This window comes from Acanthochromis polyacanthus, chromosome 12, assembly GCF_021347895.1.
Source record: "Acanthochromis polyacanthus isolate Apoly-LR-REF ecotype Palm Island chromosome 12, KAUST_Apoly_ChrSc, whole genome shotgun sequence".
Classification (NCBI taxonomy): domain Eukaryota; kingdom Metazoa; phylum Chordata; class Actinopteri; family Pomacentridae; genus Acanthochromis; species Acanthochromis polyacanthus.
Window position 1 is genome coordinate 19,601,496 of NC_067124.1, and position 26,034 is coordinate 19,627,529.

A 26,034-nucleotide genomic window follows, 5' to 3' on the forward strand; every position below is an offset into this window, starting at 1 on the left:
CTGGGATCTTTCTGTGTGGAGTTTGCATGTTCTCTGTGTGCATGGTGGGTTTTCTCCAGGCTCTCTGTCTTCCTCCCGCAGTCCAAAAACATGCTGAGGTTAATTGGTGATTCTAAAATTGTAAATTCTAAATTATTAGGTGTGAATGTGAGTGTGCTTGTTTGTCACTCTTTGTATTCCTGTGATGGATGAGTGACCTGTCTAGCACCCTGTGACCCTAATGAGGATTAAGCAGAGTATAGATAATGGAAGGATGGACCGCATTTGTGAAAACTAAAACCGCTCAATTGAATTTCACTGATATTTTGATTAAGCCAGGACTTTGAGAAAGGGAACTAAAAAGAGTGATATTTTGTTTAACACAAAGTGTTGGATTAAATCCAAAAACGCACAATGCAGAGAGCTTTCTTATGCATCATAATTTGTCTACAGAGGTGAAAATAAAGAAGCTCTGAAAGTGCAATTTTGAGGCACCTTTTTTCATCTTATGTTCTTCTCTCTACAATTTAGAGACAAAAATAATCTACTAAACTGCACAACATTTCTGATGACTATTTTGTATGTGAAGATTGCACACGCCAAACATGATGAGTTCATAAAGTGCTGCTTTTGTATAGATTTATCTAAGCCCAACAGTATATTAATAAGTTCCATTTTGACCAGCTACAACACGGAAATTCTGTATTTTACACTTGGAAAGTGGACATTCTCCGTAATACGAGATAACCTTTGACACTTAAATGACATCTTGCTGATATTTCTGTACTTTTACTTATGCTAAGTTGAATACAAAAATATACTGGTAAAAGAATAGTTTGCCTGTGGAAAAAGCCAACTGCTTTAACCTAAAAGGTCTGAGTGCTTCTTTTGCAAGATTGCACTATAACCGTTTTCAAGAAAGATCAGCTGTAATCCAGCCTGTTACTGTAAATGTATCTTACTGATAAGTGATATAAGCTAATTTGGAACAGACGGCCGGGCATCATCTGTCTCAGTGCTACTTCATTAGAGGTGTGTGACCTCTAATGAAAACATGATTGCAATCAGCGATGGCATTTTTAATGTGCGGACGTGTCGCATTGTCAAAGCACGAGCGGAACCGGGCGCGCGCGCGCTCTATCCACCACCACCCCCTCCCAATCAACCACACACGCGTGCACACACACACACAAAGCAATCACCATCCGGCAGCTTCAACTACTGGAGGGGGCCACATGCACTGAGGGACCGGCGCGGGCGCGTCCGCTTCTCTCTCGCCGTCTTGCGCGCTGGTCCTCCGAGCGCGCTCCCGAACAGAGACTAGCTTCAGGGAGCTCGGCGAGCAGACGAGCGACAGCGGGGGAGAGAGAAAGATGGAGGTGAGGGTCGGGGAGAGACTCCTTTGCCTGGCCGTGCTGTCCAGCGTCTTTTGCGTGGATTCAGTCCTCGGAAAATACGTCAGAGGCATCGTCAACACCAAAGAGGTGAGCGCTGTTTTTCTTTGCCTCGTTAATTTGTTGCCTTGCGACAACGACACAGACTGACAGGAGTGCGAAAACGACTTGACTGCGTAGCCGAACGCAGGTGACTGAGTGGTGGACTGTTCCGAGGATGGACGAAGGGGATTATATCAATTCAAGTTGCCTCACACATTTAAATAGCTGTTTTTCGCCGCCATATGAAACACACTTACCTCCATACTGCCTTCCAGTTGTGCACCATCTGCATGCGTGTCAAGCGTGGCGTATATTTCCCCCTTATTAAGATAGACCTTGGCATCATTGCTGCCCCAGCGAGCGGCATCCCACCAGTCCACGCTCCACCAATGAAGCGTCAGAAGTGGTTGTTCATTTTGAAGCCGAATTCAGCTGAACCATGCATTGTTTTGTCGCCATGCTTCAATGCAAATTAGCTGTGGTTTCTCTGTTTATGGCTCGAGGAGCCGTCACAGGTGTGCGTCATATGGCTTGTGGCGCGCAGCGGTGGTTGTGCGGAGACCGTTCACAAACCGGGCTCATTAAAGCTCGGTTAGGGTTTTGAATCTGCTGTGTGACAAGATTTGGGTGTCAAAATGTTGACTGTGCAGCTGGAGCAGCAGCTCCTGGCCGTTTGTAATTCAGGGAGGTACCACCTGCTGTTCCACATCTCTGGATGGCATTCTCACGAGTTTGTTGGGATCAAGTTTGGCACAAATGAGCTGCACAAGAAGGCTGCCTACCATTTTGTTGTGAGTTAAACCATACAAGTCACTCTGCAGGCACAGTAGCCTCTATAACAAAGCTGTCAAATCAGTCTTGGATCAAGTTTTGCGTGGTCGTTTAGTGCATAATGATATTTCTGCATTACAGGCCAAGCATGGATCCATAAATCTTTCAGTTTCTGAGATCAGCTGTCCGGAGTTTTGCATCAAGGAGTAAATTAAATTGGTGTTCAACAAACATACCTCATAGATCATACACACATAAGAAAGAATACAGAAGATAGAAAAGCAACTTCCAGAGCCTGAGGTGATGTACAAATTTCATGTTTTACCTGACAGTTCAGCAACTGCAATGATGTAAACCACAAACAAGTTGGAAAGCTGGAGACAAGAAATATGTTCATATTTTCATAGGTTCATCGTAAAACTCACTGAGTAGTTTTCTATCAGCTAGTCAAGTAATTGTTTCAACTCAAACATGAGCACTCTCAGCAGATGAACTCTGTTGCCACTGTGTAGTCGCTCAGTGACCAGCAGCAGAGGAGGCGTCTCTGTTAAAGCACTCAAAAACACAATGTGATGGACACAGGGTGATAAAGGATACATATTTATGCTTTGATCATGTGCACTGGAGGCAATTTCAGCCAGCAAGCTTTAATTATAACTCTGGGTTGCTAACATGTTGTGTTCACCGAACTCTTGACTACAGTAAATATGAAATGAGTCAGACTGAGACTCAAGCCTCCAGTTTGAATCCCCAGGATGACAATGTGGATAAGAATGGATAAATTGAACAAGAGGCACTCATCCATCCATCACAGGCGCAGAGATGTCCTTGAACACGGCGTTGAATCTGCATCTGCTCCAGTGGAGCTGCTCAGTGGCCAGCAGTAGGTTGCACTGGGTAACTTCCAAGTGTGTAACTGTGTGTGTGTAGTAGTGCGGTAGATGACAACATAGTTTATTCATCTTGTATGTATGAATGCATGTATGCAAAGCTGCCCTGTAAGCTGTAAAATCAATGTAAAAACATTTTGTGCAAATAGCAATTTCCTGCAGCATGATGTGATTTGTTGGAAAAAAGGAAACGCTAATCTGATAAGGTGATATCCTAAAACCAGACAACGAATACATCTGTGAGGTTGATGCCAGTGGATTTTCATTTTCCTTAAAAAATAAAAGATAATTACTAAAATAGCTGCTGATCCCATTTTCTGTGAATGGGACAGCTAATTAATTAAGCAGTTGTTTTAGCATTACTGTATTGCTAGACCAATTGACATTAAGAAATGTATTAAGAGTAAATGAATGCTCAAAAAAGAATGAGGTTTGCAGTTTTTCTTCATGATTTTCAGGCTTGTTCTTGAACCGTGTGGTGGGATTTTTTTCCTCTTCTGCTTCTGAGCCAGTTAGGCGTAATATGACAGCCTAAGCAAACAAAGCACTTTGAATGACATCGGCCAACACCAGGCTTGACGTATTGATATTTTGTGTATGTGCTTGTGTGTATTTTAACTCCTCATCAGTCTTCCTTGTGCATTCCTGCCCCAAGGTCACCCACTAACTCCACTCCACACATCCCCACAGATTTACACCCACAAACATACACACACACATACATACATGCGTTCATACATGCATGTATTGGTATCTTTGTGAGGACATAATGCCCTTTACTCCAACCTTAGCCATCACATCTAGGAGCCAAACCCCAACTCTTACCCTACCTTAACCTAAACCTAATTCTGTCCTCAACCCTAAACCAAGTCCTAACCCTCAAACATTCCTATAAAATGCTGAGAGATTGTCATTTTACCAAATTGTCCTCACTCCGATGGCCTAAAACTCAAACTGGTCCTCACAAAAATAGCTGGACAAGTACACACATGCACACACTCACTCTCAGAATGAACTCCGTTTCAGTTCCTGGATGCTGTTGCTGTATCAATGTCTGCAGAGGTGAAGGTAGAGTTTGCACTGGCCTGTAAATTGGCAAACAAAATTTGCCACACTGAGATGGAGGAAGTGTTGAAAATTATGTCTGGAGAAACATAGTGAGACAAAAGCATAGGCAATGGTGTGATAATGGACTAGTCAACATGCTTCTTTGAGCTGGTCGACGTGTACCAGTTAGTATAACTGGCTAATGCAATATGGACACACTGATAAAATGCCCCTTTGAGGGGCAGTGGTGTTGTATTTTTAAGGGCAAAAGAAGGACACTCTCTCTCGAAAACGAGATGCTACATCTCAAGGGGCTTTCCACTAATAAACTAAACTAAACACTGTTTTGAAATCAACTGGGGAAATAAACTTTGCCCTCCTTCAACAGTCAACATCTGTAGACCTCTGAGCAAATCCACCCCCCGCTTCAGCCTGTGTCTCTTGTGTCAGTGTCCATAGAGCTGTATGAATTTGCAGTAGACTGATAACAAGCATTTACAAAGACTTCGTATGACATTCGTTTGAGCTGAGCTCACACTCAGTTATATTTTGACAGCACAAATCATTCATCATTCATTCTTAGCTTTCTGCACACTGTTCATCATTTTCAGGAAGGAGTTTAGAAAATCAGTAATTAATGCATATCATTCTAAAAATGGTTGCAGAGAAAGTGAAAGCTCTGTTTTTGATTAAAAAATCTAGCGCCCATATTCACTAACATACCACAGCTCTTTGGGCTTTTCTCCATCCTAAAATTAACTCCTGAAAATCAATGGAAATATGTAGTTTTGGATATCTGGGTTGATATAGCAGCAGTTATGGAATGGATATCACCAGGATTTCTGAACTCAAAATCATGATCATGAAGTAAGAATCCCTTTATATGAAGCTTTATTTTAATGAATTAATTAAAATATGTCTTTTTAGAACTGTTCAATTAGATTTTTTTTTTAATTTAGAATTTTCCAGCCTTTTAAAGTCATAGAAACGTCTTTGAATTTAACTTCAAAGTTGTGGTGTAGCACTTTCAAGTCCACAACTCAATCAGTTTTCCCTTTTAATGAGGACATTGTGACTAGATACAGATGCTATATGTGTGGATGCACGTGGACAAGTGTGTTGATGTGTCCATATGCGTGCTTTAATATGTCTATTTACATGTTTACAAAGCCTGTGTGTGCTCATTGAAACACCCGGTTTGACAGAAAGGGACAGAGCTTGTGTGTGTTTGTGCATGCCTGTCTGTGCGAGAGTGTGTTTATGCATTGCACCATTGTGTAACCCTGACTAATGAATCATTGAGAAGCCCAGCAGTCCAGGGGTGACTTGACTAGCTGATTGGTAATTAATTGTTAATGAGGCTTAGCAAGCAAACAGGGATCTGGAGAGAAAAAGAAAATGACAGAAAGCTACAGAGATGAAAAGACAGAAACCGTGAGGGAGGAAGGAAGAAAAAGAATAAGACAGTGAGAGGCTGAATTGACCAGATACTGCATCATGGCATAGCACTTGATTAATGAGTTGTGTGTATATATACACACACACACACACACACCACATGTGCAATCACGCACACATACTTGGGGAAGTGGCTGAGTGACTCTGCATCACAATGCAGTGGCCTTGGGGAAATAAGAGGACTAAAAGGGGATTAAGGTAGACACCTCATCCACTGTTGCTACTCTCCAGGGATCGGCTTCTTTTCTGCTCTCCGCTGACACAAACACACTGAGCTACACTTGGTTAACTAGCTTAGGTTAGTTATTGACGTTGGTGGAATTGCTCAACCTCATTGGTGAATTGTGCTAATAGCTGTCACAAGCTTGTTGATGCCAGTGTGCCTTTGGTAGACTGTTTTACTCAAGTTACACATGAATTGATTTAAAGCATCAATAATGCAAAGACTTGTGCTTAATTTTGTAGAGCAACAAAAAAATATTCATTTTGACCATTGATTAATTGCGGCCGTCAGTGACTGATGGAATGCTGATCTAATGGGCTGCAACTCATGGTTTTTTGTTATTAATACATTCATATTTCAGTTAGCTGTCAGTGTGTTAATAAAATGTTAGGAGAAGCAAACAATTTGAACTGAATTCTAATGGTCTATAATACAAAGATTTTTTACTTTAGATCCAAGAAATATGAGAGTTGTATATGGGAAAATGGCTTAAATTAATGCTTTTAAAAAAATGAACTCCATTAATAGGGTTGAGCAAAATGAAAATCTGTATCAAGCTTTTCATATCCGATATGAATTACAAACCTTGCCGTTAGCACAAATGTAAAAATAATGTTTTTACTCTTTGGCAGTGTACTATATTGCCAGAAGTCATGTGATTAATATTTGTGCACTGACATTGTTTTTTGTGGTTTGAATTAGGGCTGCAAATATGGACAACTGTCATTACCATTTTGACTCCCAATTATTTTCTCAATAATTGATTCAGTGTTTCCTCAAGTGAAGCCTTCACCTGTCTTTTTCTCAATCAACAGTCTGATAGCAGAAAATATTTTAGTTTTATGCTAAGTAGGACAGGTTCAAATTCTTACATTTCAAACTCTGTTTTATTATTTTAGCATGAAACATGACTAAACCTCTGAACAAATCATTGCAAAGTTACATATTTTGTGTGTGGACAGAACAATTGGTTGATCAAATTCTAATTTCAGCTCCATTTGAGAGAAATTGTTACAGAATAGACATTTGTTATTATTGTACATCTTACTCTGACAGAACAATTGCTTGAAGACCGTTGTCTGTTTTCAGTAATGACGATGCCGAATACACTTATCCAGGTCCCGTAAAGAAATGGCTCTCTGAGTTTCTCGAGAAAATCCTTGACTGGTTTGCGCAGAACCCTGACCTCAACCCCATCAAACACCCCTTGGGATGAAGTGGATTGCCGATTGCGAGCCAGGCCTTATCGCCTGACATCAGTGCCTGACCTCAGTAATGCTCCTGAAGCAGAAAAGGAGCAAATCCCTGAGGCCAGGTTTCAAAGTCTTGTGGAAAGGATAGTGGCTGTGCTGGTAGCATATTAATACCTGCAGCTAAGGAATTAAATTTTCCTGCAAATATATGTGGATGTAATGTCTTGGCATTCAAAGAGTTCGTTCAGATGCTCACATACTTTTGGCCACGTGTATATTTTTGTTTCCTCATGTCTAGGATGTTAAAGCTAAAGTATACAAAATAATCCAGAAGCATTTTTTAATCACATTTAAAAAAAAAAAAAAAAAAAAGTTTTTTCATCTGGAAACTAAACAATAAATCAAGTGGTCTGATAATGATTTAACAAAAACAAAAACAAACATAGAATCACAGTCAGTTTGATGTAGCTTTTTGGGTAAGAATCTCCAAAAAGACTTTACTTAAAATATTTTGTGCTTCACAGGGCAGCAAAATAGAACAGACAAGTGATAAAATCATCAGAATTTTAAACACAGATGAAAGGACAATAAGACAGAAAACCGAAACAGGGTTAATGAGATTAAAAAATGTGTATATTAAAGAACAGTTCAAAGGAAATCAAAACTTCAACAAAATCAAATGAGGCTCTCCTATAAAAGTATGTTGTAAGAGGAGATTTAAAAGAAACCACAGATTCAGCCAAAATGATTCCCTCAGGCATATCGTTCCAGAGTCTGAGACGTGACTACAAATGTTTTGTCTCTTTTAGTTTTCAGGTGATTCCCAGGAACAGAATGAATACCTCTGCCTGAGGATCTTAAAATGTGCACTGGTGTACAAGGTACTAAAAGATAGGAAACATAACCAGGAAAGAGGCCATTAAGGGCTTTTAAAGTTATCAGTAAAATCCTAAAATCTATCCTAGAACACACTGGGTATTAGTGCTGTGACACTGAAACAGAGTTGAAATGATCACATTTGTGGGTTCTTCTAAATAGAACATTGTTGGTCAGGAAATGCTGTTAAAATAGAATAGAACAATTTAAAATAGTCACTAAGACTTTAAAACTTAAAATAGGTGGAAATATTCTGAGATGTAGAAACATGATTGCACAGGCTTAGTAGTTTGCTACTCAAAGCCCAGATTATTGTTCAGCTCAATTTGTTTTGACATTGGGCCTGACATGATGTGAAAGCCTGCACAAGTGAGAATATCTTTAACCATATATTGCAATCCAATAACAAGCATTTTGTTTTGTTTTTAGTTTAACTGAAGAAAATTATTTGACATCTGTTTTGTGAGCGTGGTACTGCAGTCAGTGTACACTCTAGGCTCAAAGGATCACGGGCTGGTAGATCTGTGTGTCGTCTGCATAAAATAGTTTCCAAAACCAACTCCTGTGGCACACCATGCTTGACGGAGGAACATGATGGTTGTTAGCAGATACACTGACCCTCCTGTTTGACAGACGAGATGAAATCCTGTTTATAGCTGTCCCAGATATCCCCACCCAGTGCTTCAGCCTTTCCAGTAGGATGCTGTGATCCACTGTGTCAAAGGCTGCGCTGAGGTCGAGCAGCACCAGGACTGAGCACATGCCATTGTCAGCGGCCATTTAAAGATAATTGATTACTCTGAGGAGTCTCAGTGCTGTGGAACTTGTGGAGTCCAGATTGACTATGATGAACTTCTCTAAAATGTTGTTTTCTAATGCAGTTAAAAGTCCAGATTTTTTCAGCAGTGGGGTTACACAAGCAGTTTTAAAATAATTAGGAACACAACCAGCCAACTTGCCAACCAACAGAGAACTGTCAAGAGCTACAAGCAACCAGGATGCGACAAATGACAAATTCCCTTACTCGTAGTAAAAACTTAGTAAGACATTGACAGGGCTAAAAGACTCTCACATGTGATGTGGTTGTTTAATAGGGTTAAAATAAGTGATTCAAAGTTTAAACAAAAACATACAATTGTGATCTGATATGGTCACCTACTGTAATTAAGTAGATGCTATATTTGCACTCAGGATAAAAAATAAAGTACAGTATATGTCCATGGTTGTGTGCTGGTTTGCACACATGCTGACTGAAGTTAAAAGAAGTTGTGATGTTTAAAGAAATCATCCGCATGAACATTTCAATTCCAATTATGTTATAGTTTATAACAAAAGAGATAAAAATTTGGAAATTAAATTCTCAAAAAATCTCTTATTGGACAGCTTTGTTGATTTTTGGACTTAATCAAACCCAATGGACCATCTCCAGCTGTTGACATGGCACCCTAACTCATCACAGACTGTTGGAACTTCACACTGGCCTTCTAGCACCTTAGATTTTGTACCTCTCAACTCTTGTTCTAAGCTATAGGACTTTGATTTCCGAATGAAATTCAAAATTTACTTTCAGTTGAAAAGAAGACTTTGGACAGCGAAGGAACAGTCCAGTTTTTTTTTTTCCGTAGCTCAGGTAAGACACTTCTGATGTTGCCTCTGGTTCAAGGAGTAGCTTGATGAGTTGATGAGTTTATTTTGAGCTTATACAAGATAAAGTTTATACATGTTGTGAACAGTACTTTGGCAGTTTTTCTGCTCTTCCAAGATGTTTTGATACAATTTGTTCGAACCTTATAAACATGTCAAACATGTCAATACAAAAAGAAAAGAAAAATAAGAAAAAAACGCACACACAAAAAAAACAAGAAAGCTCGAAAGGGAGTGGGATGATAGGAATGCGACAGTTGTAGCCCCTTTTCTTGAAGCCATCTCTACTCGGTTCTCTCCTTGTGAAGCTCTTCCAAGTTCTTGAATTGATCTTTCTAGGTTATTCTCTCTAGGCTGTGGCCATCCCTGTTGCTGGTGTACTTTTACTACCAAACTTTTCCCTTTCAGTCAGCTCTCCATTAATGTGCTTCAGTACAGCGCTCTGCCAACAGCCAGCTTTGACAACAATGGGTTTCAGTGGCCGGGCCTCTAGTTGGAGGGGGTCCATGACCATGATCTAGACAATTTAGTCGTCAGCAGTTTTCCCCATGATCGTGGTTGTGTGTATTGAACTAGACTGAGAGATGCACAGAATTAATATTGCTTGAATAGAAAATTACTGAAACTTGACATAAAATATTCTAATAATTTGATACACTTGATTGCTGATTTTCTTTATCTGTAAGCCATAATCATTAAAAAAAATAAACAAAGAAAGGCAAAAATGTTTCACTTCACTTGCAGTGAATATAGAATAAACTTTTTCAATTAAATTCTGAATAAACCACTTTTTTTTTTTTTTTACAATATTCAAATTTTTGAGCTGTACTTGTAAGACCTTCAACAGTAGACTATTCCTCACAATCAATTTAATGACAGTTGAAGCTCTTTTTAAAAACCTTAACAAGGCCAGCACCATGACTACTAACAGTCCTGTCCTGTGTCCAGGTGTTCTGCAGCAACTGTTTATTTGCAATGGAGATGAAGTGAAGAATGAAGAATATTTTACCTATGGTAATTTTTCCTTGCAAAACTGTCAGGACTTGTGAGTGGACAACACTTTTCAAGTCCAAACACGAAACCAAATAGTCTTGCAGCCTGCATCAGGTTGTCCTTTAGGCTTTCACTATACTTTTCTGTATTCATTTTACCCTTTACTTTCAGTGCCTGCCACCAAGTAGCATCTCAAGTCATGATAATGCCACTACCATGCTTTGCGGTGGACGTGGTGTGTTTGTGATGATATGCATTGTCTGGCGTCTAAAGTCCAAAATGAAAATTTTGTCTAATCAGACAAAATTAGCTTCTTCCAGATACGTCAGTGTTTTGCACATGGCTTCTGGTAAACTCTAGTTGAGATTTAATGTGAGTTTTTTCGTCAGTGGGGTTCATATAGCTTTGACTGGCGAAGAAACCAGTCAACAGTTTTTGTATGCACAGCCTGTCCTACCTCAGTTACTGCAGCTTGTAATTTTAGGGGAGTCATATGTATCTTGGTGATCTCCCTCATTAGTGTCTTTCTTGCATGGTAACTCAGTTTTAGAGGATAGCCTTCTTTAGGCACATTTAAGTACATGTCATAATCCTTCAATTTTTTTAAATGATGGATTTAACTGTACTTCCAGAGATAGTCAGTGACTTGGAAATTTTCTTGTTTCCATCCCCACATTTATGCATTTAGTCTTCACAGTGTAGCTACAGCCAGGAGCAGTGTTTCACCAGTGACTGGACTAATCACAGGCATCTTTACAGTACATCACTTCAAGATTCAAGACCTGTGTTTATTACAAACACAATTATACCTAGTATAATGCACAGTGAAATGCATTGAGGCACATTCACTGCACATCAGATGATCTCTAATTAACTACTTGTGTGACTTTTAGCACCAGTTTGACACATCTGTGTTGAATTAGGTGAGTCACTTGTACGAGCACTTATTTTAGTTTTCACTTTTTCAATTAATTTGCATTTCTTTGTAGAGATCAGTTTTCACCTTGACACAGAGTTTTGTCAAAAAAGAAATCAAATTGGCTGTGTTAAAAAGCAGTTAAGGAGTTACTGTTTATTTTTTTGGATAAGTGAGTATATGGTTTTTGTTTTGTGGCACGAAGGTTATGGTTTACAATGAATGACACATGCAGACTGAATGCTGATGCTCTGAATGTGCTGCCTTGAGAATTAGTCCACAATTAGTGGCTGAGGGATGGAGCCCTGAAGGAAAGAGTTGTTTTTTTGGTTAGTTTTTCTTTTCTTTTATTCTCTTAACCCTTTAAGCTGCAGTCAATTCCAACCATTTTCAGTACAAAAAATCGCTAATATTCTATTTTTAGATTAAAAAAATGACGAAAAATACAGGGAATATTGGACGCGCATCGCGAGGTGCATTTCCTTGAAAACGACCGATTCGAGGATTTTATACCGACTTCAGGACATATTTTGGACAAAATAGTTTACTGGCTTGTGTCATCTGGATGTAAAAGGTTGAATTATGGCCGTGTTTTGTGGAATATTTTCATCTGTGTGTAATAATGAACCCGGAAATGTGAGTCGTGCTGTGTACGTTGAAGCTGTGTATAGAGAACGGATGGATGAATATTCGTTTTTGTTGGACAAATGTGTTTTTCTAACTCCCGCTGTGGTAATCACATCTGAAAGTGGTTTATACCGGCAGATTCATGAGAATCTAAGCTTTCCATCGGCGTATAGTGTTTGTATAATCACGTTTGCAGCCGTCGGACATTCTTGAAATTCCTATGCAAATTAGTAGGTGTACCGCCGGCGGTAGACTGAAGTTTAAGGGGTTAAATGTTTCTTGTTCTTGCTGTGACTACAATCCTGCACACTCTAGCTTTAAGTTAATTTAATCACTGTATTGTATGATCAGTAGATAAGGGGCTGTTGACTGAGTTGGTTGAACTTCTGCTTACAAGTCACTAGTTTTAAGTTTATAGACTTCTACTAAAAACGGCAATATACGTGAACTTCAGTAAGAGTCACAATTGTTGGTAACTCATTAGATTTGGATTTTTGTTGACCACTTTTGATTTGATTTTGAGCCCTGAAATTTGTGTCGTGTTGCTAATCAGTAGTTTAATCTTTGGAATTCGGTGAAAAAATTTGTGTTATTTGCCGTCTTTGGTGAGTGTGTGAGCAGCTAAAAGGACTGGTTCATAGAACAAGGAAGTCAGACTAGTTATCTACTTTCAACATCATTGCTGTGTACTACTGCTGGGTTATTGAGTAGGAAATTAGAAGGACAAGCGCACGAGAGCACAAAATAAAAGTGGGTGTGTGTTGTGAATGAATGGCTTGTGCTTTTGATGTTTCTATGGCAGCTGCAAACGAAGGTATGCTGTCGTTGCTATGGCACTAATGGGGAGGGGGCATTTGGAGCAATATGTGTCTGCACTAAGTGGTGTGTGTAAATGACTGTGGTTGTTTTTGATCAGCCACAGCATGCTGGAAAGAGAGTGACAGATGCTTGTGGATAATTCGGTGTGTTCGTCTAACAAAGGGGTGTTTCACAGTCCTTGGCTGTGCTGAGGCAAATGATACCCCTCGACATCCCACCATCTCAACCAGACCATCTCTCCTCTCTCCAGGGATTCATCTCTGGGTCAATGCTTCCCTCTGCTGCCCTGGTTGTCATGGTTACAGCCTTAAGCGTCACCCAGGACAACGCACAGGGGTGGGCGTGAGTCTCTGGCTTCAGTGACTTCTGGGGTTTGCCATGAATTATAACACAGAGGCACCAAGGGCTGAAGCTGGCTGGCAGTGGTTGAAATATGGCTGCGGTTTTGTTTGCTGTGATATATGGAGGCAGCAGTGCTGGCCTCGGTATGCTGCTCCGGTTGCACTTTATTTCTTAGCATAGGAATTACCGTGCTTGTTTATGTAGGGGAAACTCAGGGCAGTGGTAATTACAGTATAATGGTGCATAGGGAGTTTTGTTGGTTGGTTGGAGATCAAGAGTTCATAACAACCAACCCTTAAGGCCTGTTTTAATAAGCAAAATGAAAGCTGTCCTCCGGTCCTTCGTATGTGGTTGGAAAGTCAAAATGCATTGTGGGAGAAGTTGTGATCATGTATTGGATCTGTGGACTTTAAACATCTGAAGAGTACAATAGATTTTAAGGAAATAAAACATTTAACTGAAATAGAACTCCATATGCCAATATAATCATCATATCTGCATATGTGAGACTATAAGTCTGTAATGTGTGCGTGTGTGTACTACCTGTCAAAAATTTGGACACACCTTCTCATTAAATGTTTTTTCTTTATTTTTATGGCTGTTTACATTGTAGATTCTCACTAAAGGCATCAAACCTATGAATGAACACATGTGGAATTATGTAGTAAACAATAAAATGTAAAATAAGTGAAAACATTTTTCATATTTTAGATTCTTCAAAATAGCCTCCCTTTGCTTTGATGATTGCTTTGCACACCCTTGGCATTCTCTCCATGAGGTAGTCATCTGAGATGGTTTTCACTTCGTGTGTGTGTGTGTGTGTGTGTGTGTGTGTGTGTGTGTGTGTGTGTGTGTGTGTGTGTGTGTGTGTGTGTGTGTGTGTGTGTGTGTGTGTGTGTGTGTGTGTGTGTGTGTGTGTGTGTGTGTGTGTGTGTGTGTGTGTGTGTGTGTGTGTGTGTGTGTGTGTGTGTGTGTGTGTGTGTGTGTGTGTGTGTGTGTGTGTGTGTGTGTGTGTTCTTGCTACATGGTGAGTACCATTTTCTGCATTTAACTATCAAAGTGAGGACATTTTGGCCGGTCCTCACTTTGAAACAGCCATGTTTGAGGGTGAAGACTTGTTTTTAGAGAACAGGTATGAATTGAGGTTTGGTTAGGGTAAGGATTAAGTTTAGGCAATCAGTTGTGATGGTTAGGGTAAGGCTCTAGGAAATGCATTACGCCTATGGATGTCCTCACTAAGAACACACGTGTGTGTGTCTTTACTTCAAATATATATTTAATTAATTGACATGATTTTGTAAAAATCTGTTTTCACATGTTAATGAAGACTCTTTTGTTTCTCAAATTCTTGCGAGAACAGCCAAATTATATTGAGCGTGATTTGATGTATAAAAGCAACAAAAGGGTAAAAAATCCGAGGGAGGTGAATACTTTTAGAGGCTTTGTATATTGCTGAAAAAAAATTTGCTGTTGGCAGAGTGCTGTATCGACACATATTGATTGAAAAGTTGACTGGAAACAAAAAGTGTGCTACAAAAATGGTACAAAAGCAACAGGAATGACTGCAGCCTTGAGAGGATTGCCAAGAAAAGTTGATTCATGAATCTAGAAGAGCTTCACATGGAGTGGACTGAGGCTGGAGTCAGGGCTTTAAAAGCCATCAAGCACAGACGTTTAGGAAAGGGGCTGTAACTGTTGCATTTCTAATATCAAATCACTCCTGACTCAGATACTACGTCAGGTCCCGAAGTCATCTTGCTAGATGAAAGTAAATTTTGCATTTCATTCAGTTCACTTCATGTTTCATTTGCTAACAAGCTTTTTGGAGAACAGACCAAAGGGTTTGCTGACCATGATATCACCGTGCTTGATTAGCATGCCAGCTTCCCTGACCTGAACTGCACAAACCCCATGGTGGAGTTATTGTCAAGAGGAAGATGAGAAAGATCAGACCAAAACGTGCCAACCAGCTGAAGGACACTATCAAAGGAACCTGGACTTCAGTAACGCCTCAGAATTGCCACAGGCTGATCACTTGGATGTTACGACACACTGATGCAGTAATTCATGGTAAAAGAGAACCTTAGTTTTGAGTGTATAAATAACATACTTTACAGAAGTTGGACTTTTCTGTGGTAAATCCTCTTTTTTTTTTTTTTTATTGAGCCTAGGAAATATTCTACTAATTTGGGATTCTGCATTTCGGATTTTCATGAGCTATAGGCCATAATCAGCTAATTGAAACCAGAAAAGGAGAGGCTTAACTTTACATGTAAGAAGTCTAGAATTTACAAAATTTTTCCTTTCTTTAATAATTGATGAAAATTTGGATACTATATACTTCGCTGGTTTTAATAATTTGGCTGCTCACTGTATATACATCACTACTTATTGATCCACCAAACTGACACTGCTGCATTGCCTTATGTAAGCTCAGTGAAGTACACCATCAGCACTATTATCTAGTCTCATGCTGCCAAGCCTATGGTTGAATACTATTAAGAATGGATAATGTTTTTTTTCTTCCCTGCTTCTCTTGCTTATTAATGTGCTCAGTGCCCCCTTAATGCCCTCCACCGTATACCCTCTCTAGAAGTTTACCCTCTTGGCACTACTTCCCTCCCTTCCTGAAACTCTTGCCTGCTCGTATAAGTCCTATCACCACTCTCTGCTAGGTCTCTTCTTTACAACCCTGTTTATGTCCTCATCAACTTGTATTTGTTTTTTTTTCTTTTCCCTACTGCTCCCATTCCCTCTTTTACATCTTGGGAGGTTAATGTCCATTTTCATGCCTCAGCATCCAGTGGATAGGTTGTTGGTGAATTTCAGTTTTTCCCCAAAGAGTAAATTGCAAATAACTAAGAGGTTTTCACATATCCATAGATTTACACAATTTTTCCAGACATTGGTGGTTCTCGAAGAATAAATGTTAGTTTGCTGATCCCCAGACTTCTTCTCTTGTGCCATCATACAAGTTCAATCAGCAGAGACTGTTCTCACACAAATGGACTTGGACTTTAGAAAATTCATCTGTTGCACAAAACTGCTTAGCTTTTTGTAAGTAGGACTACTCTTGCTTTCACTCCATGAGAGAATGTTTGTCTTTTCAAAGGATTTAACGGTTACAAGGATCCAGTGTTTACAACACAATATCAAATGTGTCTAGTAGCAGTTGTATATTGCAAACACAGTGAATAACAGTAGCAGATCTGAGATGTGTTTTAATGCTGAAGGGCTTTATTTCTCTGTCAACTTGGTGGTGAGAATAGTTAACTTTAACTGAAACAACTGATGAAATCCTGACAGTTGTATGTTTCCAATTTTATGACCTTCTCATGAAAATGTTTTGTTGTTTCTTATTTGAATGTGATAAGTAAAGCTGAAATAATAAGGGTTAATAGGGGTTATTGTTCTTTTATCATCTTTCTTTGTTTGCTGCCACTTATCAGCTATTGTTACAAGTTTGTTACTATAAACGGTCTTAAAATATGCCTGTTTTGCAGTCTAAAATATCATTGGAAAACAATCCTAGGTTCAAATTTTAGTTTGTGTAATGCATCTTCTGACAAAATGTCGTTACTATGTCTTTCTTCTCCTGAGCTATACTTTGTGTTTAGCACTAATAAGTAGATTGGTAGTACACCAAAGTGAGGTAATTAACATGTTGAATATTATGTTTGCTAAATGCCAGCATGGAAGCATTGCCATTTGGGATACATGTTGTCAATAAAGAGTTTAAAAATGAAATGTCAACATTGCCCATTGCGAGCCTTGTCTTTTATGCCAGGTGGCCCTCATGATAAGAACAGACATGCCAATACTTAAATTCCACTACAGAAGAGATCTGATGTTCTCAGCAGTTATAGGTGGAAAAATGAGTTCATGTATCAAAACTAGCCAAGGTAGCATTGACTAATCAGATATCAGCTAAAATCTAGTATCATGCATCTATAATTGTTATTGTGAGCATGCTGACATATTGATGCTGGCATGATCCCCAGAGCGCTGCTGTGCCAAAGTAAAGGCTCAAAGAATCACCAGCACGGCTGTAGATTCTTGTTTCTACCTTGCACCATCTACACTTTAGGTGTTTATTTGTTCAATTTTTTTTTCTGTCTCTTTTCTATCTTGACCACAGGACTGGGTTTTTCTTACACGCTTCTGCTTTCTGACTGACTTTGGGCGGCTGGATTTTCGGTTCCGATATCCAAAGGTAGGATGACTAACAAAGTTTTATGTGTGCATCATACGTTTGTCTTCTTTCATTCTTTTCAGAATTTTTTCAAAATTAGCTCAGCCACACTTTCTAGTCAACATAAGTGTAATTTTTACTTTCCTCGCTCTTTCTTTCTTGTGTAGTTTAGAATCTTCCAAGTTCTCTCTTGTTTTTCGTACCTCATATAAACTGATGCCACCCCTTTATGTCTTCTGTCTCTTTTTCCCTCCGGCTGTTCCTGCTGTATCTGCCTTGTCCTTTTTTTCCTCTTCCCTCCTCCTCCTTTTTCTCTCATTCTGGATCTTTCTATGCATCTGTTTGTTCCTCCTCTCGGCTTCCTTTTACCCATGCCTTACTTTACTGTTTTATTCTGCCAACTTTGGAAACAATTTTGTCATATCAATCTCAAACTGTGTCACTGCCTCCTCACTGATCTATGCACATCCCAATGCTATCTCTTTCTGTCTCTTCTCCATGCAGTCTCGCTGCTGTCAGAACATATTGCTTTACTTTGATGACAGTTCTCAATGGCCAGCTGTGTACAAAAGGCCTGAAAAGGTGAGAGACTGACACCCTCTGCATCACAGCTTTTGACAAGCTATTATTAATGACAAGTACTGCTCCATTCACTTGTTCACGTGCCGCTGTTGTAACGAAAACGTTCTGTAGCGCCAGTGTTGCTAGTTTCTATTTTAACCTGAATTGAAGGATCACAGACTTGTCATGCTGCTCAGAATGAAATAAAGCTTTTCTTTCCTGGAATGCTGGCATTTTTGAATGTATCATTGATGATGGCTGCAGTGATCAAGGACAATACTGGTCATATCTTCTACCTGAACTGAAGCCGTAAAAATGACAGCTGTAAATATTTTTCCTAAAACTGATAATGCAACTCTAACAGCCAGTTATAGCAAAAATCCCCAAATATGGCCCCCTATTCTACCACATTAGATCTTTATGGGGAATGTACAGAGTGTGAGCTCAATTTGATGATATTTGCATTAATTCTGGGTAAAGTAAATCCGTGTCTCTGTCCTGCTTAGCTGACCATATACTAGGAAACTATGTATACAGGAGCTGTGATTCCTATAATCTTCATCAATACCTTTGGAGCTTAAAGTCAGCATTTCAATTCTGTAGTTGCTGTTTTTCTAAAGCCCAGTCTGCTAGAGTGCAAAACCTAAACAGCAGACTATGATGTTTGCCTTTTAAAGCAACTCTTATATTGGATAGACTCTCCTGTCCACTGTCTTAGAGTATGCTTTTAACATCTGGCTGATTTCTTGATTTAGAAAGACCTCTCTGGTGAAATCAAGTTCTTGACCTTGTTAATGTCTATACAGTGTTTCTATATATGATGTGCTTGAACTTCAGGTGAGCATTGGAGGGGTGGGTGGAGAAAGAGGTGGGGAACAAATTAATAAAAGTAAATGTATGTAAGATTGTATAAGTATGATGTGACATTAAAGTAATTTCAGGACACTAAGGAATGTTTTTCATGGACAAAATTTGCAAGTATTTAATGTGTTATTTTGATTATTAAAGATGAGTTTTTTAATCAGTGCTAAGAGAGGAACTTTAGGAGTGTAGATTCATGTAAACTGGTCTCTGTTAAACATAAAACTAACGTGAATTCTTAATCTCAACTTGTATATGGCACAGACCGCTTTTATGATGAGATATGATATAATTTAGTCTGTAAAATGAACATTAAATTGCTTTCACAACCAACAAATAATGCGTCATTTATCCATTGATGCTAGACATTGATTGAATTAATACACCAATCAACTCACTCTTTTCAAAGTAACCAGTCGAGTGTTAATCCATCAACTCATGACATCTCATGTTCCTTGTGATAGAATAGTAGAGTAAGTTTCTGGTTTTAAATGGTTAGAATTGTTGCTATGGCTGTAAAGTGTTTTGCACTGTATTTGTTTTTGTTTTTTTTTACTATATAGCAGATATAAAGCATAACGTACTATATAGGAGAATTCGTGCTAAAATGATTTGGCACAGTAAGAAAAAGTGACACAAATCCCTTGCAATTCTGCACAAAGACATTCAGTTTGGTGTGATACTCTTCTTCTGCCTGGCATCTTTTGACACAAAGAATGTGACATTATGTTGAAATATTTCCAGCACATCATTTTGCAGCTTTTAGTCAGATTCTAGCGTCAGATTCTCACAATCAAATGCTACGGCCTTCATTCTCCTCTCGCAAAATTGTGCTGTTATATTTATGTCATATTATGTTGCACTACAATATTCAGCAGTCACACACAGACAAATCCATCATAGAGGAGACAAAAAAATCAGTATTAATTCCAGCAGGTTCAATAGACCAGAAGTCAATGCATTCACATTTTCAATTAAATTTTGATTAAACACACCTTTCATTTTATGAACTGGAAAATCCGTCTCTGCTGCTGCTCAGTATGCGACCATCTGAATGTATCTATAAACCACAGCTGAATAGCCTAGCCGCGCTAGACAACCCATGGCAACAAATTTAATTCTCTGCCAGGGTGGGTCTAGTTACCCTCCATAAGGCTCGAGGCTGGATGCTCCTAAAACTGGCCGGACCAATCACCATGAAGTGTAGAGTCAGAAGGCGGGCGTAACGAAGTGACGACAGAGGCCCGACGATTCTGACAGAAACAACCGGCGCACAATAAACAGTTATCTTTCGACTCGGCTTTGGCCACAGCCCTTAAAGATTTGAAGCTAAAATTCAACTTGAAAGATAAACAAAGGACGGCACTGAAGTGTTTCATTGAGAAGAAAGACGTATTTGGACTTATGCCGACGGGATATGGCAAATCCTTAATATACCAGTTGGCTCCGCTGGTTGGGAAGCTAATGGGACTTAGCCACAATCCGGCACTCCAGGAACTACGTCAACCTATTCGTTGCACTGATTGGTTGTATACCTACCCAATTGCTGCAGAGTGATTTGAAAGACAACCTTTTAGCCCGCCTCCCTCCCTGTCGAGCGTGCCTAGACCCTTGTGCTTTCAGAACATGGGTCTAGCGCGGCTAGGCTAACAGCTGAATGCAACCACTTTGAACATGTCTTGTCCTGAGCTTTATTGAGAAGTGCTTTGTTAAATGGCAAAAAAACTGAAATAAAAATACATTTGAAAGGCTGGGGGTAATTAGAATAGGATTTTCAGTTAGGGTATTTTTAAAAAATGTTTTAAGCAAAATTTTAATTTTATTTTCCTGCTTCTGTCAGAACTGCTACCAGAAGGAAGCCGTGCTGCGGCCCGAAAACAACCAGGTCATCAACCTCACCACACACTACACCTGGTCAGGCTGTGTGGTAAGAGCATACACACACAAATATGTGGAAAAAAACTGCCCTGAATGTCATCTTGTCCTTAAAAAAAAAACAAAAAACAAAACAGAATCCAATGCATGGATGTTGTTTTGTAGGTTCATTTTATCTCTGACCCTAATGTGTGCTGATGTATAGTATGTGTATGTATTACAGAGTATAACATGGCTCCCTTCTATTTTCATCTTTCCTCTTTTGTAGTGCAAAAAGAGCACAGAAATATGTAAAAGAGGGAAACGATAAACAGACACACAGAGAGGAAGTGAGAGCCAAAGTCCCCTAATGTGTTTTCATAACATTTTTTTACTGATTTGTGCTTTTCTGCTGTTGATAATGCATAGCATTCAATCACTTTCCTCCCTTGTGACACCTTTTTTTTTTTTTTAAATTCCTTTTGCCTCTTTTTCAATAAACAACGCAACGTGTTTGTTTATCACATTAGTAAGTGTAATTGCCAGCATGACTCTGTTGTTGTTGAGGTTGGAGGATCTTGTTGCCACTTTTCAGGCTATATTGGGGTGTGAAATATGCTTGTATCTTGATATCACAAGCTCCCACTCTACTGTGATTATTCAGTGATTCTCTGAGGTAAAACGTGCCACCTTTTTGGATCACAAACCGTCTGTGCGCAGCTGATCCATACATTTCTTCTCTCTCAGGTGGAGGGAGATGGGAACGAGGAGGTTCTGAGCTGCGTGGGTGGCCGTAGTTTCCGCTCGGTGAGGGAGAGATGGTGGTACATCGCTCTCAGCAAATGTGGGGTAAGCAATGACCTCTGTCTTTCTTTGACCCCACGACCTTGTTCTGCCTTTAAGGGCGGGTTTAGCACCGGGCAGATAACGTCATAAACTGACTGGGACGGTTTCCACACCATTGGCGTCACTGTGTGAATCTGTTTGCATTCTGTGTCTATCCAGATAAACAAATGTCATCACCGTCAATGTTATTATCATCTACCCATCAACACTTGGACAAATTATTTCTCCGAGTGACTACTAATTGACTGCAATGTCGCTTTTACATGTCCAAAATAAGAATTATTTGAACTCTAAGCCGGAGTTTTACAGTTTTGCATTCAGACAAAAAAAAAAAAACTCGACAGTTTTCAGGTACAAGCAGCAGAATCAGATAATAAGATGGGAAAGCTTGGGCAAAAATATACCCAGCATACCCTGAGGAAGGCTCTGTAAAATGCTGGATATATTAAGGCTACTTTTTGTGCTGTCTCCCTATAAATTTTAAATGAACTTGAGCATAATTTTTGTTGCCTGTATGTGCTTTCCCCTTTGAGTGTTTTGCACCCGGTTATATTTCAAATGGCAGAAGTAAAGTTACATATATAGGCAAAGTAAACCTGGGATTGGCCATAGTGGGCTGCACAGTGGGTCGGTGGTTTGCACTGTCACCTCACAGCTAGTAGATCCCCAGTTTGCGTCCTGGCCTGGGCTTGGGATCTTTTCTGTGTGGAGTCTTCACCGTGTGCTACGGCTTCCTCCCAGTCCGAAAATATGCAGAGGTGAATTGATGATTCTAAATTGTCCGTAGGTGTGAATGTGAGCGTGATTGTTTGTCTCTGTGTAGCCCTGAGATAGACTGGTGCCTTCCCCTACCTTCACCCTAAGTCAGCTGGGATAGCTCTGACCCCAATGAGGATTAAGCAATATACAGATAATGGATGGATAGATGTATTTGCTGTAGTTAACTGGTCTTTTATTCAGCCTTATTATGTTGCAGATCATCAGGACTGATCTCAGTTGTAGTACAGCTTATAATACAAATTTCTTGCCACAATGCCACGCACACTCTTGACCTCAGCTACTCATATGCTACAACTGATCCTCTATCTGTACATCTGCCTCTTGATTGGCTCTTGGCATTCTGAAGTGCCTTATCTGCCCTCCATACCACAGTGCTTTCTGCAACAAAGCATATAGACTCTTAGTATGCAAGTCTCTGCTTCAACTGTGCTAAACATGGCGTATCAAGGCTCCACTGTAGCCTATTGATTAGCCTGCTTCAGGAACATTATAGCATTGTGTTGCTTAGTAATGGGACACAGTGTTGTACTAATAGTGCGCCGGGAGAAAAAGAGCAAAGTTGTAGCTGTGGTTTGTTGTTTGTTGATATGAGTCTGGACTCGGGTAGTCAGTGAAGAAATCATGAGTTGTTTAATGATAGCTCAGTGATGATGCATCCTCCTATGCTGAAGGCTTCTGTCAAGGACAAATCATTGGAATAGAAGTGTGTCGTTTTTTTGTGTTGTATGTGTATAGTGTTTTTATGTTTTCATGAAAATGACTGAGGAAAAGAGTAAATAAGTAAAATTTCGGCTGAATGTGAGTGAGTGTGCCTGCCTAGCTATCAGTCATATCCTCTCCGTTACACCAGTGCCATGCTCCTGATTCTGTGTAATTGCGTGTGTGTGTGTATGTGTGTGTTTGTTTTGCCAGTTGGGAGCGCTGGCTGAAGAGGGATATGATTAGAATGGATGCTTCCTGCAGAGCGTGGTTTAGTGTCACGCCAACGTCGGCTGAAAGACACGCAGCCTAATGCTGTTGGACTCGAGTATAAAAGCTTGTCTCCACTCCTGCGCACATGTGCATGCTGCGTCCCACAGCCAATTTCCACCCCTCGTCTCTCACTGCTTGCCTTCTCGCTTCCGTTTCGCTTTCACACTTCTTCATCTTTCCTACCTCTGTCACTCACAATCTTTGGCTGTGTCCTGCTCACTTTCAACTCTGTCAGCAAACTGTGACACACTGCACACCCTTTCATATCTGTTTACCTCTGCATCTCCTTCTTCCTCTCTGTTAGGCTGTCTCTAATTGTGTTATTTCCTTTCCATCTCTTACCATCTTACTGGTTGCATTTCTTTCTTGCCTCTCCCTCATTTAATGCATTTTTCCTGGCACCTTCACTTTTATCTGCTGTTACATATTTTGCTCTTTGTTCCTGTTTCTCTCTTATCCAGATATCTTTTTCTGCATTTTCCATCTCAGTCTTTGGCTCTACTGTAGTGGGTAGAAAACCACAGCAGCTCATGGGCTCTTAAAACCAGAGGATACCCACTTTCAGTTCCCTGCATTAAAAGGCGAAAATTAGCAACTGATCGGTATTTCATATTTCCTGGCAATTCCACCTGATTAATTACAGCAGGAAACCTTGTGGCTGCAAGTAATTATTTCATCAAGGGAAAAAAAACATTATGAAGTCATTACAAATAGTATGCAGGTCATCACAAATTACAGAACAGAGGACCTCTGGCAGTCCAGACTAAGGTTTATTTTAGACAAATAAGATGTCAGAGTAACCAAAGATCACAAATGAACAGGCTTTTCTTTTCTTCTCCTGCATATGGTACATATATTAAAGGATATATACAATTTCTCTTAATTTATTGTTGCAAAATTGTAAATATCAATTTTGCTTTTCTGTTTTTCACATGGTACATCAGTATATTAAGTTAACAGAAACAGTTAAGTTTTGAACAGGCAAATAGCACATGTTTCTGTTAGAACTTGTTGGTTAAAACAAATTAGACACGATTAAGTGAAAATTAACAAACCAGAGCCACTCAGTAGCATGGTGTCATTACTTGCTATTGACCCCAGCAACTGTTGGCACAGCCTTTAGCCTTTAGCCTTGTGGTCTTTGAAACAGAAGCAATGGAAAGCTTTAAATTGCTGTAATCAACTCCTGCCTCTTGTTTTTTTTCCAAGCAGAACTGTTGTTAATGAAACAAAATTACCTCAGTGGGGAACCAAGGAAGAGCTAAAATTAGATTTGCTTTAATGAGTGCAGGTTAAAAAAAGGACAAAATTTCACAGCTGTCAGCTTGACCAGCAAACTCCTCTTTATAGATCAAGCAGTGTAGAAACACCCACACAGTTTTGTCCAGATCTCAGGCAAAAAATGTGACCGTGACTCTCATTTGGACTCACAACACTGCCGCACAGAGGAGAATTCTTCTGTGCCAGATGGTGAGCCAGATTGGACTTAAAATGCTGCACTTTCTAGTGAAAATTAAAGGACTATTTGACAATGGTAAATGGCCTGCAGTTATAGGGACCTTTGTACCTTAGTGGTACTCAAAGCTTTACAATGTTTCCCATTCATGCACACATTCACACACCAATGGCAACAGAGCTGCCATGCAAGGTGCTTGCCTGCTATCAGGTTCACTGTCTTGCCCAAAAAATGTCTTAGTGGATAACCCGATAACAATTTGATGCTTCTCCTAGGAGAGGTATTCATCCCTATAGAAACTAAACCAATCTAATGGTTTGTAAAGGTGCAAGATTTAGGACTGATTCTAGTAATATATTTCTGTAGTGTATTATTTCTACATAAACACACAGTATCATGTCACTGCAGCCAACACGTTCATTATCTGTTAATCTGTGATCAGATGTATATTCTTGATTAATTTACCATACATATTATCCATGAAATGTCAGATCTTGGTGAAAAATTTCCTTCACAATTGATGAGAGTGCAAGGCATTGCCATGAGTCTTTGTTATATTTGAGCAATACTTGAAAACCAAAAGATTTTTTAGCTTATTTCAACATAAGTGTACGGTTTTTTACTAAACTAGCTACATTAAGTCAGTAACCCCCACCGCACTGGGTGTGCTTAACTGGTGAAAACAGTGTCATACTCAGCTTTCTGTCCTTTTAAGGGTTTATTTTTCAACTGCAACTCCACTTTACAAAGATAATCGTGCCCTTAGTAGTAGATAGAATTAGTGGGTAATCAACAGCTCGGCTTCACCCATCTAACTAAACATGAGTGCGATTAATTACAACAAAATACACCATGTGGCTGCTGCCACTAGAGGGCATAATAAACTTAACCACAGGAGAACTCTACACAATAAGGTAAAATCATATCAAATAAAAAAAATACTTAAATGATCGTCAGAATATTTACTGATAAATGTGGGGGTTTTGTAATAATTGTAACGTACAACATGCAATTTTGATATAAAAATTCCTTTATGCACAAAGCATGGTTAGGCTCCAGCACCCCCCGCGACCCTAGTGAAGATGAAGCGGTGTATAGAGAATGGATGGATGGATGGACAAAGCATGGTCACGTTTTGTTTCTTTTAAATTTTTATTTTTTTAAATGGCTGTGAGTTTGTTGTTGAAGACTTTCACAGACATGCACATAGCCCTGGTCTTAAGCTATTTCAGGATGAGTTGGAGCACCATCTGTGAGCTAGGCCTTACGTTCGCCCAACATAAAGCCTGACTTCACTA

The 26,034-nt window shown here is 39.5% G+C and overlaps 1 protein-coding gene across 1 annotated transcript in view; it reads left to right on the top strand.

The window, feature by feature from the left end:
* Positions 1-1,181: 1,181 nt before the first annotated feature.
* Positions 1,182-26,034, top strand: part of tmem145 (transmembrane protein 145) — a 41,208-nt gene continuing 16,355 nt past the window's right edge. The window contains exons 1-5 of the mRNA XM_022198018.2: positions 1,182-1,463; positions 17,353-17,427; positions 17,911-17,988; positions 20,669-20,755; positions 21,430-21,531. Of these exons, the coding sequence (XP_022053710.1) occupies positions 1,353-1,463; positions 17,353-17,427; positions 17,911-17,988; positions 20,669-20,755; positions 21,430-21,531 (453 nt within the window). The 5' untranslated portion in view covers positions 1,182-1,352. The remainder of the gene's footprint in view (positions 1,464-17,352; positions 17,428-17,910; positions 17,989-20,668; positions 20,756-21,429; positions 21,532-26,034) is intronic.